The 19,074-nt window shown below is 42.3% G+C and overlaps 1 protein-coding gene across 1 annotated transcript in view; it reads left to right on the top strand.

Moving 5' to 3' along the window:
• Positions 1-7,508: 7,508 nt before the first annotated feature.
• CRKL (CRK like proto-oncogene, adaptor protein) overlaps positions 7,509-19,074 on the top strand; it is a 37,679-nt gene continuing 26,113 nt past the window's right edge. Inside the window, exon 1 of the mRNA XM_015088452.3 lies at positions 7,509-9,124. Coding sequence (XP_014943938.1) covers positions 8,814-9,124 — 311 coding nt within the window. The 5' untranslated portion in view covers positions 7,509-8,813. The remainder of the gene's footprint in view (positions 9,125-19,074) is intronic.

Consider the following 19,074-nt stretch of genomic DNA (forward strand, 5'->3'; position numbering starts at 1 on the left):
CGACCTTGGCTCAGGTCATGATCTTACAGCTTGTGCGTTCGAGCCCCACATCGGGCTCTGTGCTGACAGCTTAGACCCTGGAGCCTGCTTTGGATTCTGTGTCTCCCTCTCGTTCTGTTCTTCTCCCACTCACACTCTGTCTCTGTCTCTCAAAAATAAATACATGAAAAAAAATTGTTTAAGAAATATTAAGGAAGAGAAAATACATTTTCTGTAGTACTGTACTGTATTTTTTGACAAAGATCCATGTGTGTATAAGCAGACCTCTGCAGTTCAAACCTATGTTGGTCAAGGGTCAACTGCAGCTTTTGTGTTGTGGGTGTGGGTAGTTTTTGGTCTTTTCTCTATGTCCTAGAACCTAACTCTGGTGGCTCAAAACCCCGTTATGGGTGGAATACTGTCCCTAGATGAAGGAACTCCATCTGGATAAATGTTGACAGTGCTGTGGGATGTAACCATGGATCATGTGCCAGGCTGTCTAGGGCTGAATGCTATGAAATAGGGCACTGGCCAGACGTAGAGATAGAGTAAGATGCAAACAAACACTGACTCTATTTATCATGGGTGTGAGGTTGTAATGAGGGGCCTTTCTCAGGGGAGAGTAGGCCTATAGAAGTTGTGGCAGTGATTCTAAAAAATCCTGGGTCCCACTGGGAACAGGACAAAGACACACACGTTCAATATGGAAGATGGCAAACAATGTCCAATGGGCTGAATGTAGCCCGCTAGCTTTTTGTATGGCCTTTGGCCAAAGAATAGTTTTACATCTTTAAATGGTGGCAGGGAGGGGATCAAAAGAAGGATATCTCATGACACATGAAAATTAGGTGAAATTGAAATCTCAGGGTCCATAAAGTTTTATTGAAATAAATCTATACTCATACCCATTGAGATAAACCCACATGTTGTTTATGGCTGCTTTCCTACTACAATGGCAGAGTTGAATTGTTGGGATAGAGACTAAATGGCACTCTTATCTCTTTGCTCTCTGCTCAGCTCTGTGCCCTACAAATTGCCATGATACAATTATAGCTCAACAGTTCCAAATGCCATGTGTTGACATTGTAGCACAGCATTTTATGTTTTTACTGCTTGTGCACATCCATTGTGAAAAGAAGAAAGGCAAATTCTGAATATCACATTTCTAGGGCAAAGTGGACAGTAGATTTTTGTTAATGAATTACATGGCAACACACTGGGTTTATTATACAGTGATGCTCTATCTGTGCTAACATATATCACCTTACACTAAGCGGTCATCACAGTGTCCCCAACTCACAGGAAAACAACAGTCAGAAAATTTGAGAGTTTTCTCATCAGAATTTCTTCACAAAAACAAATGAAAATGAAGTTGCAAGCAAAGTAGGTTTCCAAGTGGCTCATTTGTTAGCCAAAGAAAGCTGCTTACTAATGCTAATTAAATTGTGTTTCATTGTAGCGGGCAAAGAAATATGTCCAGAGAAAATACACTCATTTTAGACGCTTAGTCATTCAGTGAGAACACTTGCTCAAAAATTAGAAGACACTGGGAGTATCATCAATAGTCAATTAAAAACAAGACAGGTTCTGGTTCAAGATGGTGGTACAGGAAAATCCTGAACTCGCCTCCTCCCACAGACTTACTGAGTCTACAGCAACATATGGAACGATTTCCTCTTTAAAAAACCTAAAGGCTTGTTGAATGGCAACTACACTCGAGGCAAATGAGAAAACCACACTGAAGCAGGTAGGAGAAGCTGAGAAACAATTTTGCCATAAACCCCACTCCTGTGCAGCAAGCCACAACTAGGAGAAAACTCAAATCCCACAGCTTTTCCCTGAGGAGCCTCATGTCAGGTACCTCAACTTTTAGGACCTGCACCTGAGAGACAAGCCCCCAAAATACCTAACTTTGAAAAACAGTGTAGCTCACATCCCCAGACTCACAAGATTGTAGCGATCTGAGAGATAGCTCTTAAAGGGCCTGTGGGGTTGGACCTACCTACCCCAGTTCCCAGCTCAGAGGCAGCCCATGCAGCCAATATTTAAAGTGAAAGACGCTCGGGTGCCCTGAGTGGCTCAGTTGGTTAAGCATCCAACCCTTGATTTTGGCTCATGATCTTATGGTTCATGAGTCCAAACCCCACATGGGGCTCTGCACTGACAGCACAGAGGCTGCTTGGGATCTTCACTCTGCCCCTTCCCCACTCATGATCTCTCTCTCAAAATAAATAAATAAGCATTTAAAAAAATAAATAAATAAAATAAAGTAAAAGCAGCTCACCTGCTTATTTTGAAGTGTAGGCCTGAGGGGCAGGCTTTTGTACCTAACCATCATCAGGTCTATGAAGTTTTGTCAAAGATAGAAGCTGAATATCCCGACTTGCCCTACTACACAGCATTTTGATGGCTTAGCAGTGGTAACATTTTACTGCAATTTTTTTTCAGCTTAGAGCCAAGATTGAAATTTTTCAGAACAGAGAACTATTCCAAACCATCATTACTGAAGAATTGGAAATTAGCTTTTGCTACAGGCTTGATAGTGTTTCTCAATGAATTCAACCTAAAATTACAGAGCAAAGCAGTGCTTATATGTGAAATGTGTACTGTAACAAAGTCATTTTGACAATAATGTTTTGAATCACAAATAATGTAAAACAGCTTTATATACTTCCTGTAATGTCAAAAATTAGAAGAAGCAATATTGCCAGACCTTGATGTCAAGTGCAGTGGAAATTTCCATATTTCAAAATCCATTTAATTGTGCAACAGAGGAGCTTCCACCTAACCTTCAAATGGAAATGACTAATCTGTAACTAACAAGAAGCTAAACGACAAACATCAGAAGAATCTAACAGAATCCTATATATGTCTTCCAACAATAAATATGCTCAATTAAAATCATGCTCATGGACCAACACCAGTACTGGCAGTACCATCTGGATGGAGACATTTTCAAAGATGAAACATGTAGTATCATTACAAATCAGCATTTATAGCTCAATATTTGATGATAGGGAACACTAACTTTGAGCCTAATTAAGCAAAATATTATCCCAAACAAAAGAATTCCATTCTTCTCATTAGCATACCTGGAGTATAAAGAAGTTATACTCAATTGCTATCATATTTTGAATTTCACTTAAAACATTTGTCGGAAATTTTTTTCCTCTTGTTACACAAGTACCTACATAATATTGCCTTTCCTCTTGGCCTGCAAAGCCTAAAATATTTACTATCTGACCATTTATGGAAAAATTTGGTGACATACCCCAGTGTAAAGAATTGAGTACAATTGGTTTCTTTGAGCTAAGTGTGAAAGGGAATCAGTGCCCTCTAGTGAAAGGATCATCCTGCTCAGAATTTTACTAATGGCATTCCAGAATGCTCTAAAATCCAGGGGAAACAAGAAAATTTGCCTTCCAGCCCACAAGTGGCTAAATGATAAGAAGGTGGACTTATACAAGAGAGGTGACACAGCAATTATAACTATGTTAGAAAATGGCAAGGAGAACATGACCACACTTGAAAGCACTAGAAAAGGGCACCTGGCTGGCTCAGTCAGAAGAGCGTGTGACCCTTGATCTAAGGTTATGAGTTCGAGCCCCATGTTGGGTGTAGAGATTACAAAAAAAAAAAAAAAGAAAAGAAAAGAAAAAGAAAACTTAAAAAAAATAAAAACCACACTAGAATAAGGTCGGGCCAGTGCTTTCTATAGTGGCCAATAGACCTTCTGGATATGGCAACTAAGTCTAGTTCAAAGATATCACCCCGTGAAAGAAGTGATTATTACGTTGATATTTTAAATAGCTTGGTATGGAAAATTGTGAGGAGGATATGAACATTATTAGTATTGTAGTAGGAAAGTAATAGGAGGGGGAAAAAAGCAAATCATTAATAAGCTCCTTTTTTTGTTTTAGGGAGATAAACTTAGAAATACATGTAGGGCTGCCTGGGTGGCTCGGTCAGTTGAGTGTCCAACTCTTGATTTTGGCTCAAGTCATGATCCCAGGGTCATGGGATTGAGCCCTGTTGGGCTTCATGCTGAGTGTGGAGCCTGCTTAAGATTCTCTCTCTCTCTCTCTCTCTCTCTCTCTCTCTCTCTCTCCCTCTCCCTCTCCCTCTCCCCCTCTGCCCTTCTCCCCTACTTGTGCTGTCTCTCAAAAAAAAAAATGTATGTGTGTGTGTGTGTGTGTGTGTGTGTGTGTGTGTATGTAAAACATGGGGGAATAGTGACTGAGAACAACTGATAAGAGAAAATTTATTGCATAGGAGAAAAATATCTCAAAAAATTAGGTTAAGAAATGCAGTAGATATTCAACAGGTCAACCAATCCTTGTGGAGAAAGCATCTGAGAACTGCTGACCTTATCAAGTCAGTGAAGTAAATATATCAAGTATGCATACCTACATGGTCAAGCTTCTTCTTCTCTCAGAATCATTGATAGAAAAGAATCAAGGGCAGGAGAAAGGGACAGACCCTTGCTCTTCTCGTGTCCTCAGTAAGGCAGCAACATAGGAAGACTACCTGGCTTTAACCATCATCAGGATTGGACCTGCCCAGATAGGGGAGAACAAAGTCAACAGTAGGTTGTCCCAAGATTGTGCCCTTTGCACAGAGGCAGCCTCAGGGCTAGGAAGTAAGGGATCTGGACAAGGTACTTGAAAAGCTTTGTCAGTCCTTTGAGACTAGATTGTAATTATCTTAGAAGAAAGATCTAAGTGTAATGCCATCTGGAAACCCTGGGAATGAGCAAGCTGGCAGAATCACAAATCTTTATGTTACAGCAACCTCTCCCTTTTTTTTTTCTTAATGCTTCCTTGTTGCTTCTCCATTCACTTCCATTTTGTTATATCTTAGCATCTAGAAACATTTTTTGGAATTAAAAAAAATTTTTTTATGTTTTTATTTTATTTTTGAGAGAGAGAGAGAGACAAAGCATGAGCAGGGGAGGGGCAGAGAGAGAGGGAGACACAAAATCTGAAGCAGGCTCCAGGCTCTGAGCTGTCAGCACAGAGCCCAACGTGGGGCTCCGAACCCACAAACCACGAGATCATGACCTGAGCTGAAGTCAGACACTCAACCGACTGAGCCACCCAGGTGCCCCTGGAATTTGTTTTAAAGCTTGTCTCAGCTGTACTAAGGGAAAGTAAAGCACTTTTAAAAATTTATTATGAAAAATTCCATACATATAAAAAAATAGAATATACTATAATTCATCCCCCCCATCCTGCCCCAAACACACGTCTTGTTACCTAGCTTCAACAGTTACCAACACAAGGGCATTCTTATTTCCACCTTTGTCCGGTCCATACTCCATCCCCCAGGGGACTATTTTGAAGCAAAAGGAGAGGCATTTTGATCCATCTGTAATATAAATTTTTCAAGAGGGGATCATGGCACTTTGGCAGCTGAATGATGGTGCTATCTGAAATCCAAAAAGAGGGACAAGTCCAACCACTCCTCTGTATTATAAGATTGATATTCCTTCCTGGTGTTAAATTTTACATTGGAAGACCTCAGTTTCCTGATCAGCAAAACAAAGAAAATGGACTAAATTATAGGCAGTTGTGTAACAATAAAGTGAGACTGACTCTGAGTCAGGAGACCTGGCTCAGGAGTGCCAGCTCTGCCTCTTGCAAATTATATAATTTATAATAACTTATGTCAGCAAGTCACTTAACCTCTCTGAGCTTCTGGATCATCTATAAAAAAGGATTTCATGGGACTTTGGTTGGAGTGAGTAAAACAATGTATTATGCACAGTTTTGTGAATTGGAAAACACTATATAAATTAGGTATTTTTGAGTTATTTAGTTAAGTACAAAATGACTCAGATTTGAGTCTGCGCATTAGGAAAACACTGATGGCTATTGACAGAAAAGGGGAAGCTGAGAGGCACAATTTAATCCAAACAGAAGATAAAACATAAGGGTAGATATAGGGTTAAATAAACCTCAGGTCCAAAGACCTATTTTAAATACATTTATTATGTTAATTAACAGGAAATAGTGACAAAAATCACATTACCTTTACTACAATAAATCTTCTTTGCTCTGGCTTCTTCTCATCGTTATCCACCTACATTCAAAAACCATTTATTTTAAGTATATATTATGTGCTGGGCACTGTGTTGGGCACTGGGAATACAAAAAATAATAGTAAAGGAGGCCTTCAAGACATTCTGATTAGGACCGGAGAGATGTTTATAAACAATCACAACGGAAAGTGATAAGAATTTAGGCTGTGACCATAGAGTTTGCGTAGAAATTATAGGGTGTGGTCAGATTCTGTTCTACTTTTAGAATATACATGCTTCCGTGTCACCAATAAACAGGTGATTCCTAAAGCCTTCATTATTAGCCTACCAAAGGAGAGGCTGTAGAGAGATTAAGCACTGAGCTTCTACACACAGAGGCTGGAGACAAAAGTGCTATCAAAAAAGACCAAGAGGGGCACCTGAGTGGCTCAGTAGGTTAAGTATCTGACTCTGATCTCAGCTCAGGTCTTGATCTCAGGGTTCTGAGTTAAAAAACAAAACAGAAAACAAACAAGTATATTAAAGAGAAAGAAAAAATTGTATTAGTGGCTCAGAAGCTTAAAAAAATAAAATTAAAAAAAAAAAGGGATTCTTTCCACAGATTTTCAGTATAGACACATAGGGCCAGGTAGATCAAAGAAAATGCTAGGTTCAGTGGAGATCAGTGATGATTTCCAAAGGTCAGTTTCAAAGTAAGGGTAGAATCCAAATAAAGGCTGGGCAAAGAGTGGCTGATGATGAAGTGGTAAAATCTGGTAAGAAAAGGTAGCTAGAAAATCAAATGGAGATTTTTCTCCCTACCCTCATCCACCCATTGAAAGATCTGCACACCTTTAGGCTATGGAGGCAGAAGCCCAGATAGAGGCTGAATAGTAATAATTAAAAGCTCTTATATGATGTTTAATATGTGCCAGGCACTATTCTAAGCACTTTACAAGTATTAGCTTGTTTAATATGTGAGGCATAGAATGATTAAGTAATTGGTCCAAGGTCACCCAGCTAGTCAATGGAGCAAGATTTGAATCCCAACAGTCATCTTCAAATTTTGTGCTATTCAAATTGTACCTGAGTCATGACAGTTTTTGGAAGATGAAAACCTGCTTATGCTATGTCACAAAAGGCACTAGACCTTGACATTTTCCCCTTTAGCTTACTCTAAGATAGATATCACCTATCACCCTAGAATCCAGTATATGATCAACTTGGATGCAAACAGCCCAAATGAAATTCCATTGACAAAGGGATCTAAGTATGGGTTTGTGTTGCCTGCGTCTCCCTTTTTGGACATGCTTTCTTGTCTGTCCAGTTCCAGGGATGGTGCTACCAATAAATCAGGCACCAGTAACCTGGTGGTTTTTCTGAACAGTCATTCATTCAATAAATATTTGAGCATCAGTTCAGGTCCAGACATTGTGCTAGGTCCAGAAGTGAACAAGACATACAAGATCCCTGTTCTCTTAAAATTTCATTCTAGGGCGGGGCGGGGAAACAGGCTAGGAGGTCCTGGCGGGAGTAGGGTCAGCCAAGGACTGGGAGATTCAGAGAAGCTGCAGAATCCAGAGCAGATGAGGTCTTCAGGCCACGCCCGGAGGCGTTTGCATTTCACTTGTATCAATCAAGCGCTAATTAATGATGGCCACACTGCACCAGACTGTGGACTTCCTAGACCATTTACTCCTTTCGATATAACCTCCACAACCCCCCAATGCTGCCTGTCGAGTCTCCTGGCCACTCTGGGTCCCTTAACCTATCGGGCCACCTCGGGTCGAGGCCACCTCGTCCCTGTCTGCTGGTCACCTCAGCCCCCGCGGTCATCTCCTTCCAGAACCACTTCGACCCATTGGGCCTGTCCGCCCATCGGTATCCCTCAGGGCGGGTCCCCCTGAGCCCCTAGGCCGGCCAGGTCACCTCAGTGCCACGCCTCCATGGCCAGAGATTCGGCGTGTACGTTAATGCTTTGTTCCCAGAGCAGGTTTTCGAAATGCCGCTCCCTCTAGTCTCCAGCTGTTTTCCTGCCAGCGCGGGGAGAGCCGGCCGCGGCAGCGCCCCCGGCGGCACACCGCAGCCCAGGAAGAAGGGAGTGGCCGCCGCCACCACCGCCTCCTCCACCTCCCCCGCCTCCCCCGCCTCCTCCCGGAACGCGGGAGCGGCCGCGAGTGGCGCACGCCCCGACCGTCACGACCGTGCTCCTGATTGGCCGCGCCGGGCGACGACAAGGGGTGGGCCCAGGCGGCAGCTGGGAGCCGGAGCCCGCGCGTGCGCAGAGAGAGTGCGCTGAGCTGAGGGGGAGGTGGCCGGCCGCTTCTCCTGCGTCCGCCATTTTGTTGCTGTGGCTCTTGGGAACGGGCTCGGCAAAGCCGCCCCGGAGGCGCGACGCTTTTAGGAGTCCGGTTCTTTGCGTGGCGGCGGGTTTCGGTGCAGAGTCGTGGGGGGGGGGGGCGCGGAGTCGGCGCGTTCCAGGCCAGGAGTGACTGGAGGCACCCCGGTACTCCGGGCAGCCCGAGAACCCCGGGGCGGCCTCCGCTGCGGCTCGGCTTCGCCCGCCCCGACCTCGGGCTCTGCTCCGCATTCCCCGGGCCGGCTCCCTCCGTAAGGCGGCCCCGGAGCAGGCGGGCGGCGGCGGAGGATGCTGCGGGCCCGGAGCCGAGAGGAAGGTGGCTCGGCCCTCTAAGCGCGCCTCGAGGTGTGCCAAGAGGCCCTTCCTTGGCCGCAAAGCCGTCTGTCGGGCAGAGGCGTCCAGAACAGAAGAGAGCAGCCGCCGCCCCGACTCGCCGCAGAGCCCCGGCTCGACACCATGTCCTCCGCCAGGTTCGACTCCTCAGACCGCTCCGCCTGGTACATGGGGCCGGTGTCTCGCCAGGAGGCGCAGACCCGGCTCCAGGGCCAGCGCCACGGTATGTTCCTAGTTCGCGACTCCTCCACCTGCCCTGGGGATTATGTGCTGTCCGTGTCCGAGAACTCGCGGGTCTCCCACTACATCATCAACTCTCTGCCCAACCGCCGTTTTAAGATTGGGGACCAGGAATTTGACCACTTGCCGGCCCTGCTGGAGTTCTACAAGATCCACTACCTGGACACCACCACCCTAATCGAGCCCGCGCCCAGGTATGCGAGCGCCCGCGTCCTCGGGCGCACAGCCCACTCCGACCGCGGAGGAGAGTCGAGAATGGCAGGGGCTTGTCCGCTTGGGATCCATCGAAGAGTTGGGGGAGGGGGGTGCGGCGAGGGGCGATTGAACCCGTTTCACCCCATTCTGAACCCAATTATTTTCCAGAAGGCATTCTGAACGGAAGGCTAGTGTCAGGATCTGGGTCACTGAATGCGGGGATGCGTTTTAAACATGTTTAACGGTGGTTTGCATAGTTAAAATGCACGCTTTTTTTGCCCTTTGTCATATTATCTATTGGCTTATTCTACAGCAGAATGTTTTATTGTTGTTTTTAAACCTTTTTTGGACCACAGACTTATTTGAGAATCTCAAAGTAGTCGTGACTTTCCTCCCCTCCCTAAAAATGTCCGTACACTCAATTTTGCACACTGCTCAAGGTTCTTGCAACTCCCTGCTCCAGTTTTAGAACTCTTGGACTGCAGCCTTTGGAACAATCGACAAATGAAAATGCTTGAGCGTTCAGAAACAAAACCTTTAACTGTGAAACATCAGAACTATATGTTGATACCTTGGTGCCAGGTTTGAATTAATGCCAGACACCTTTTGTTTTATAATTACATAATTTTTTTTTTTAATTACAGAAATTTTAAAATAAGGTGTATTGGCTTCATCTAGGACATATTTTTAAGTTTTTATTTTATAGTTTACTCCCAAGCTGGATCATTAATAGGTCAGAAATCAATCTGGTTAAATTCCAAGGAGGGATAAGGCTATAATGTTACTTACTAAAGGACAAATTTAGAGCAACACTTTCTTAATTCTATGCAAGTTTAGTTTCAGATATGCTTTTTGGATATTTCTGAGTCTAATGATTTAGTATTAAAGTTAAGCACCCAAGGGCTCCTGGCTGGCTCAGTTTTTAAGCCACCAACTTCAGCTTTAGGTCATGATCTCGTGGTTTGTGAGTTCAAGCCCTGCATCGGGTTCTGCTCTCACAGCACCCAGCCTGCTAAGGATCCGCTCTCCCTCTCTCTCTGCCTCTCCCCTGCCCCCCCAAAATAAATAAAGTTAGGCCCCCAAAGTGACTCCCAGCATCAAGCATCCTCCTTTTCAAGTAAAGTGCATTGTTTTATTTGATTACTTGCTTTAATTTGTCTTTAGTATTTTCTCACTTTTATTTGAATTATGCCAAATTTGAACTGAAGAAATTGCCTAGAATTTTTATTTTAATAAAAGGTATTTTACTGCCCATTTTGCTTTTTGAACATCTGTTTAAAAAGGATAGGGTGCTGATACTGGTTTTTTGGAATGAAATGTTTCTGATTTTATAGATTCGCTGGCAAGATGTTGCTCTGAGCTTTAACCATTAAAAGCTATAATAATTAAGGAACCCCCACTGCATGCGTAAGTGTTGCTTCTGTGGAATAAGATAGAGAAGAAACAAAGCCATGACGGTATCATGACTGTAAGATTAACTGCTGAACCAAATGGACTTTAAACACTGGGAGAAAGTGATTATAAATCAAATAGTGTATAATAAAGACCTAGGCACCAAGAATCTGATTAGAGAAATCTCCACGTCCCCAAAGATGCTGGCTATTAGAGTCAACTTTGAGCACAGTATAATTCTGATCTAAGGGGTTGGAGAGAATATTAGAACCAACTGTAATGAGATTTTTAATATGTTTAAGTGAATTCTCCAACTCATGGAGGTGAATTACGTCATTAATTTCAGGCATTTATTAAGCCGTGTTATGTGAAAGGCACTGTGCTTGCTTTGAGGTGACAGATACTATTAATACAGCTGTTTGAGAAAGTGTGAGTAAATGGTTGAATTCCCTCCTAGAGAGAAAAGGGAGTATGCTGCAGTGGCTTCCCATTACCAACAAAAACAACTCCGCATTTTTCATACATGTGTCTTCCCAGATACCAGACATAACTTTATGTTTTTGTTGCCTGTCCTCCCTCTCCCCTACCTGTTCTTCCTTTAGTGCAGCCCCACTAGCCAACTGAGGCTATTGGCTCTTCCCTTGATTGCCTAACCCCCACTCCTCGCGTATTGAAATCTTAACTGCTGTTCTAGGCCCCTCAGATAATAAGCCCTCCCGCTTACACTGCAGCTTTAATTGTTTTTCCCTTCTCCCTCTTTTTGCTCTCTGCCCCACGCATGTTGCTGTAATTTAGTTTCTTGTTTTTCCTTGTGATCAGACGGTGATCACAATGCTGGTTGGATTAGATCCTGACTGGATTTACTTTCTTAATCTTTGGACTGTCCTTCAAGCTTGAAATTCGCCCATTTGGTTTAATGTGTTTTCAACCTTCAGAAAAAACTAGAGGTAAAGCCTTGACCAAAAGCAAGTCAGTTTAATGCCTCTTCACACCCAGGGCCGCGTGGGTGGTTCAGATGGTTGAGCATCTGACTTCTGCTCAGGTCATGATCTTGTGGTTAGTGGGTTCGAGCCCTGTTGTCCGCATGGAGCCTGCTTCGGATCCTGTGTCCCCCTGTCTGTGGCCCTGACCCACGCATGAGCCTTCTCTCTGTTTCTCTTTAAAAAATAAACATTTTTTAAAAATGCCTCTTCACATCCAAACAAGATAAATAAAGTGGTTTAGTTATTTAGGCGTCAGAATTGAGCTTTTAAGGCCAAAGTTTCATGCCCCTTAGCTTTTTAATTTTCCTTAGTGAAAAATTATAACAGTATGACTTCCTCAGAATTTGAGGACTGGTCCTTGTTTCCTAGTCTGATCTTTTTTATTGGAATGTTCCTTAACATTTAGTTTTGTATTTTCAAATGTTTATGAGCATTATATGTCAGTGATAGAAGTTGAGAACAATGGATGGCAGACATACTTTTTCCATAATAGAACTTATATTTTAGTGGAAGAGACCAACTAAAAATTAGGAAAATAAATAAAATACAAGATTAATAAATGCTATGAAGGAAATGCAGCTGGGCAGAGAGAATATAATAGAAGAGACCTACCTGATGTAGTGTGGTCAGAGAAACACGATGTTAACTAAGGGTAGAGAAGAGGCAAGCCTTGGGAAGGCTTGGATTAAGAGAAGGGAAGAGCCTTCCAGTCATAGGGAAGAGCTTACACAAAGTCCAGAGGTGAAAAAGATAGTAGGTTGGTAGTGGTGAGAGTTTTGTTGTTTTGTTTTAGAGAGCTCAAACTGGGGAGAGGAACTGAGGGGGAGAGAATCTTAGGCAGACTCCATGCTGAGCCCGACACAGGGCTCCATCCCACGACCCTAGGATCATGACGTTAGCCAAAATCCAAGAGGGACTCTCAAAACTGACTGAGCCACCCAGGATCATGACGTTAGCCAAAATCCAAGAGGGACTCTCAAAACTGACTGAGCCACCCAGGCACCCCGGGAGTATGGTGCTTAAATAAGGGGGTCCAATAAGAGTTATGAGATACAATGGTCAAGATAAGGAAATTAGATTTTAATTAAAGCACAGTGGGTCCCATGGAAGGAATTTGAAGCAGGGGAGTCCTCTGGGGTTGTCACTGCTATTCAGGTGCAAAATGTTCGTGGCTGATAACATATAGGTGTCATAGTTCATATAGACTGACTTGAGCTATGGCTTGGAGGTGCGTGTTTTGGAGTTAAGATTGAGTTGCTGATGGGAGGGGAGTGGGGAATGATGAGGAAAGAGAAAGGAAGAAACCAAAATGACTTGATACATTAGTAACTTTGTATCTTCTCAGTTTATCTTATTAATTCCTTTTTGTATTTGTGGTATTCCTGTGGTGGGTTTTAAATTAAATTTTGTTTTTAATTTAAGAAAAAAACCTCCAAAAGGTGTTATGTCTTGTCAGATGGCTTTTGTTGATTTTGAGTGACCTTAAAGGATTCTCTTTCAGCATGTGAGTGTACTTTTTATATTACAGTTGGTGAACAAAACCTTTGGTGGTTTTCACCTCCAACTTATTTGAGTATAAACATTTTTAAGATTCTGTTCATTAAGTTATAGTTAGTATTCAGGTAAGTGCTAGTGCTTCTTAATTTAATGGAGGTGATTTCCAGTTTAACAACAATGTTTCAGAAGATTCCTGAGTGGATTGTTTAGATATGAAATATGTTTTCCTGTGGTTTAGAGACTGTGTTTTGTATAGCTTACTTTGCTTATAAAATCTCCAGTTCTTAGCTTATATAGCTATATGAAGGCTAGGAGAAAAATCCTGAAAAGTAAAGTTTTTTAATTGAGGCAAGTTGACCCTTAGAGAAAATATTTGATTTTCTCAACAGACGTTGCATGTTACATGTATTTGGTAACATAGAACTAACATTGAATCAAAATAATCCCTGTCAAATTCTTGAGAAGATTACTGGTACTGGGATTTTTTAAAGGCAATTTCCATGCTATCTAATATGATAGAGTAGCTGGAAAAGGATGCCCAGCCTAGTCTGAGTGCCCAGAGGAGGGCCCTCCCACCTGTGAAGCAGAAGCCAAGCCTTGCATGGACCAGAGGATGCCATGGGCATCATGGTCACACCTCCTCCCACATCCCCTGTTCTAAATATTTGAGGGATCTAAAATCTGGACTTTTATAATTAGGATTGGGGGAGAAAGATTACCAGTAATTTTGATTAGCATAGAATTTGGCACCATGAATAAACCTTTGGTTTTCTTCTTACCAGTAGTTAACTCCTCTAAATTTGATTCAGATGAGATACAAGAACATTGTCATTATGCTGGGAATGGAAGTTTGCCCGGCTAAGAGTTGTGACATGTAAAGTACTGGTAGGCATTTGATTTGTGATTTTTCTCTCTTAAGACTCAAATACAGAGATTTGTTTTTTTAACCTAAGATAGAATTTTTCTTTTGACTTGAAGAGTTGGACTAGATTATTTCTAGGTTTCCTTCAGGCTAAAATATTTTAGTTTTTCCTGATAAGTAAAAGGGAACAGTGCTGATTAGTGGGAGTTCAGATTATTTTAGAGTCTGAGCTAAGATCATACCACATAAGGTGGAGCCACTGGCATGTGGCAACTAGTCTGGAATGACGTCCGAGAGCATGAGTGGAACAGTGGTGAACTGAAGAGGCTTGGAGAGCAAACCAAGTGGCATACAGGATTTCTTTGTATAACAGAATTAAACCAGATATAGGGAATTGGAGTGCTGAAGTTTTTGTGTTTTCAGAAGGAAAAAAAAAAAAAGAATAGGGACAGTAATGGGAAATGCTTCTCTATGTCTTTGGCATTTTATTTTTATTAGCAGGAATTTCACTGTATTGAAGCCTACTCTATACCAAAACCCACTACTAGACTCAAGGCATATAATGGGAGTAAATCATGGTTTTAGCCCTTAGGCTCAGTATATTGAACAAGTTAAAATAGAATACCATGGGAACTTAAAAGCAAGGATGATCAACTGGGGGGTCAGGGAAGGCTTGAAAGAAGAGGTGAGAAGAGAAGAGGTGGTGGCAGTGCCTGCTAGGGAAAGGCACAGTTGTAATTAATATGAGTGATGGGCAGTGAGGTAGAAAGGAAGAATAAATACTAAATTGTAAAAGGTCTCCTATGCTTTGTGAATAAATTTAACAGTGGGAGCTATCTAAAGTTTTTGATGGCTGGGTGACTCAGTAGAGCATCCGACTCTCAATCTCAAGGTCATGAGTTCAGTCCCCACATTGGGCATGGAGCCTACTTAAAAAATAAAATAAAGTTGTTTTGGGTTTTTTGTTTTTAATGTTTGTTTATTCTTGAGAGAGAGAGAGAGAGAGCACGCAAGCATGAGTGGGGGAGGTGCAGAGAGAAGAGAATTGCCATGGCCAGTTTTACTTTTTAGAAACTGCTCTGGTGTGAGACTGGGTAGGGAGAGAGTCTAGGATGTGGAACTAATGAAGGCCTGTTACAGGAGAAGGGATTGTGAAAAGCTGAACTCTAAGACATTTGGGACTATAAAGTGGAAACTAACAGTTGTTGCTGGGCAATTGCATGTAGAAGGTGAGGGAAGAGGTATGACTTCAAGAATGATTCAGTGGTGTCTTTAATTGAGAGAATAGAAGAGAATTGATCAGGGTGAGGGGGGATGATTGTTTTCAGCAGGGAGAATCTTTTTGAGATGTGTACTGGAAGCCAGGTTTAGCAATCTGATGGGCTTGTTATTGAGAAGAGAATTGGGGGCTAAATGTAGATTTGGGAGTCTAAATTTAGGGAATCCACAGAGTGAACAGAAGAGGAGCTGTGGAAGGGAGTGGAGAGGCAGCCACAGGCGTAGAGAGCTATAAATGATGCTGTGAATGTCTAGGGGTAGAAGGGTGAGGTTCTCAGTATTCAGTGCTTGTTTCGCTAGAGAGGTTCTTAGCCAGTCTTCTTAGAATTGTTTTTCTTACCTATTTTGTTTAGTTTTCCAACTTTTTACTATGAAATATTTCTGTACATAAAAGAGAATATGTACGTGTATATAATAAGAAAAATCTTCAAAACCCATTTGATTGACTCCTTTAATATTTTTTTAACGTTTATTTATTTTTTTGAGAGACAGAGTGTGAGCGGGGAGGGGCAGAGAGAGGGGGAGACACAGAATCCGAAGCAGCCCCAGGCTCTGAGCTGTCAGCACAGAGCCCAATGTGGGGCTTGAAATCTGAGACTGAGATTGTGACCTGAGCCAAAGTCAGATGCTTTACCAACTGAGCCACCCAGGCGCCCCCGTGTGACTCCTTTAAAAAACTAGATTACCAGTACCTTTGAAACTCTCCTCCCAGAAGTTGTATTGCTTTTGCATGAAGAAAGAAATTTTAACCTTAGAGGTTATTAACAGTCAGGCTTAAAAAAAATGTTTTATCTGTGCTTTCTACATGAAGCTGAGATGCTTTTAATCTAAAGGAGAGGGGGTTCATTGACATTAGATAAGAAGAGGCAATTTCCAGTTAGTCATCCAGGGCCGCCTTATTCAATATGCTATAGGCTATATAAGTCAGGGAGAAGCATGGGTCTAAGTGTGTTTGAATGGGATTGGGAAACTCTTTACATATAAAATTTAAAGAAGAGTTGAAAGCTGCTCTTTTACAGTTTTGATCAAGGAATAAATCAAAATGATTGAGAAACAGTGAATTGTTCCAATTTTATGTTATGTTTAGGCTGTGGGGCCTAATAGAAAGGGCAAGATAAGCTGTCCTGTCATCACGGTTTCATGTCTACAGTGGAACTAATGTGTAATTTGCAGGAAATTTTGATGAATATATGAGTTTGAGGATGTGGGGTGGAAGACTTTGAATTTATGTCAGGAACATGGCTGGGAGATTGATTTGGTGTCTAATTTAAGATCTGTGCATGTGCTGAATCAGGAGACGAGCCCCATGGTCACTATAGCGATAATAATGGTGGAGAAAGTAGAAACTATCTTCCATCTCTGTCAGATTTGCATGTATCCCCCTCGCCAGAGAAGTATTAAAAGATGAAAACACTCTCTGCTCTTTTAACCAAGTAATCTAGACAAAGAATCAGCAAACTTTAAGGGGCCAGATAGTAAATATTTTAAGCTTTTTAATTTTTATTTTAATGTTTATTTTTTTATTATTTTTAAAATTTTTTTTTAATGTTTATTTATTTTTGAGACAGAGAGAGACAGAGCATGAACAGGGGAGGGGCAGAGAGAGAGGGAGACACAGAATCTGAAACGGGCTCCAGGCTCTGAGCTGTCAGCACAGAGCCCGACGTGGGGCTCGAACTCACGGACCGTGAGATCATGACCTGAGCCGAAGTCGGGCGCTTAACCGACTGAGCCACCCAGGCGCCCCTTATGTTTATTTTTTGAGAGAGAGATTGACAGAGTGTGAGCAGGGGAGGGGCAGAGAGAGAGAGGAAGACACAGAATCCGAAGCAGGCTCCAGGCTCTGAGCTGTCAGCACAGAGCCTGACGCAGGGCTCGAACCCACAAACCGTGAGATCATGACCCGAGCTGAAGTTGGGCGCTCAACCGACTGAGCCACCCACGCACCCAAAATATGTTAAGCTTTGTAGGCCATATAGTTTCGGTCACAGTTTCTCAACTATGCCCTTAGAGCACAAAAGTAGTCATACACAATACTTAAAAGAATGAGTTTGTCTCATTTATTTAAAAAAAATACAGTAGACTGAATGGCACAGAGGCCATAGTTTGTAGGTCCCTAGGCCAGACTCAGTTTTTGTATAGTGTACTGAAGCTAAGAATGGTTATTGTATTTTCCAAAAGTTGTATTAAAAAAAATATACAACATAAGCCATATGTATAGCCTGCAAAGCCTTAAACATGTACCAACGGTTTACAGAAATTCCTCAACATCAAGGGCCTTGCCAGCAAAGCTCCTGGGCTGTACTTAAAGGAATGAGCAGCGTGCCCCGTGAGGTGTGGAGAGGCTGGGGGAGTGTTTGAACTCTTGGGCCTCTAGTCTTTTTCTGATACAGAACCAAAATATGTAAGCCTGTCTTCAACAAAATCTTTCAACTTCAAAGGGAGCTAGTCTTCAGCTTTTATTCGTTCATCACCTCCTTGCTTGTTCTGCCCCCTAACAGAACTCACTCTTTCCTTTGAATACTCCTTGACCCTATCAACTACTGTCATGACCCACAGTAATTACACGTTGTGCTTTGGTTGCCTTCTAGTCTCTGCCTATATTAAATTGGCAGTCTTTTAAGAGTAAGAACTTGGTTTTAATACATTGTTTGTCTCCCAAGTTCTTAGTACATAGTAAGTCCAGTGGATACCTACGTAGATGAATTTGATTAATGTTAATCCCCACTGAAGCTATACTAGTGTCCTCACAATTTGTGTTGTAGAACTAACTGCTTTTAACTTTTAAGTACACAGACAATGAAAATACCCTTGGAGGGGGTCTGATTTGGAACTGATTGTGTTTTTAGTAAAGGTATATGAGATTTATGTAGTACCACCCAGACTTCACAGATTGTCTGTGGCCTTTGAAATAGAAGCAGGGTGTACCTTAAAGAGGGTGGGGGTGGGGAGCTAATTGGATGCTCAGTAACAGCCAGGAACTGTCGTGCATGTTTCACATACAATCCGACATTGATTCCCATACACTCAAAAGATGCAGGGTTTGTTCCTAAGGCTGACTAGCTTAGAGGTTATGAGTGAGGACTCTAGAACAAGACTGCCTGAGTACAAATCTAACCCTGAGTTGGCATTGGCTTCCTCATCTGTAAAATGGGGATACTCACAGAATTGATGAGAGGATTAAATAATTTAAAGTTTATATAGACTGCAAATAGTGCCTGGCATAGGTAATAAATGTCAGCTCTATTACTGTTGCTGCTCCTGCAGCTACTCCTGCTGTCTCCTAATCACCGTTGTGTAGTATATTGATTACTGTTAATTCAGTAGTCCGCATACTATATTAAGCAAGTCATTTACGTTAAAAAAGAAACAAGTTTGGGGAGTGCCCAGGTGGCTCAGTCTGTTGAGTGTCCAACTCTTGGTTTCGACTCAGGTCATTATCTCACAGTTTGTGAGTTCAAGCCCTGAGTAGGACTCTGGGCTGAAAGTATGGAGCCTGTTTCAGATTCTCTCTCCCTCTCTGCCCCTCCTTGGCTTGCTCTCTCTCTCTCAATAAGTAAATAAATGAACATAAAAAATGTAAGTTTTGCCAAATTATGAAGACTGCCTTTTGAAAAGTAGTGTGGCAGTGTGTACCAAGGGCCATGAAAATGCCCATGTTTTTTAATCGGAAATCTAGGCTTTACAACAATCTAGTATGGAGAAAATAGTTCAAAAGACTTCATGATGTTGGTGATCAAATAGGGAGAAAGAAAAACTAAGTATCCAAAAACACGGGGATGCTAAGTTGTTGCAAGCTCACAGAATGAAATGGTGCCCTGCCATAAAAGTAATCCTGTAGATCAGTGATATGGGAAACACCTGTAGTGTGATACTAGGCAGAAAAACTGCCACGGGCATACACAAGACTCTTTTAAGAAATAAACTTGGCCAGTGG

The sequence above is a fragment of the Acinonyx jubatus genome, chromosome D3, assembly GCF_027475565.1.
Source record: "Acinonyx jubatus isolate Ajub_Pintada_27869175 chromosome D3, VMU_Ajub_asm_v1.0, whole genome shotgun sequence".
Taxonomy (NCBI): domain Eukaryota; kingdom Metazoa; phylum Chordata; class Mammalia; order Carnivora; family Felidae; genus Acinonyx; species Acinonyx jubatus.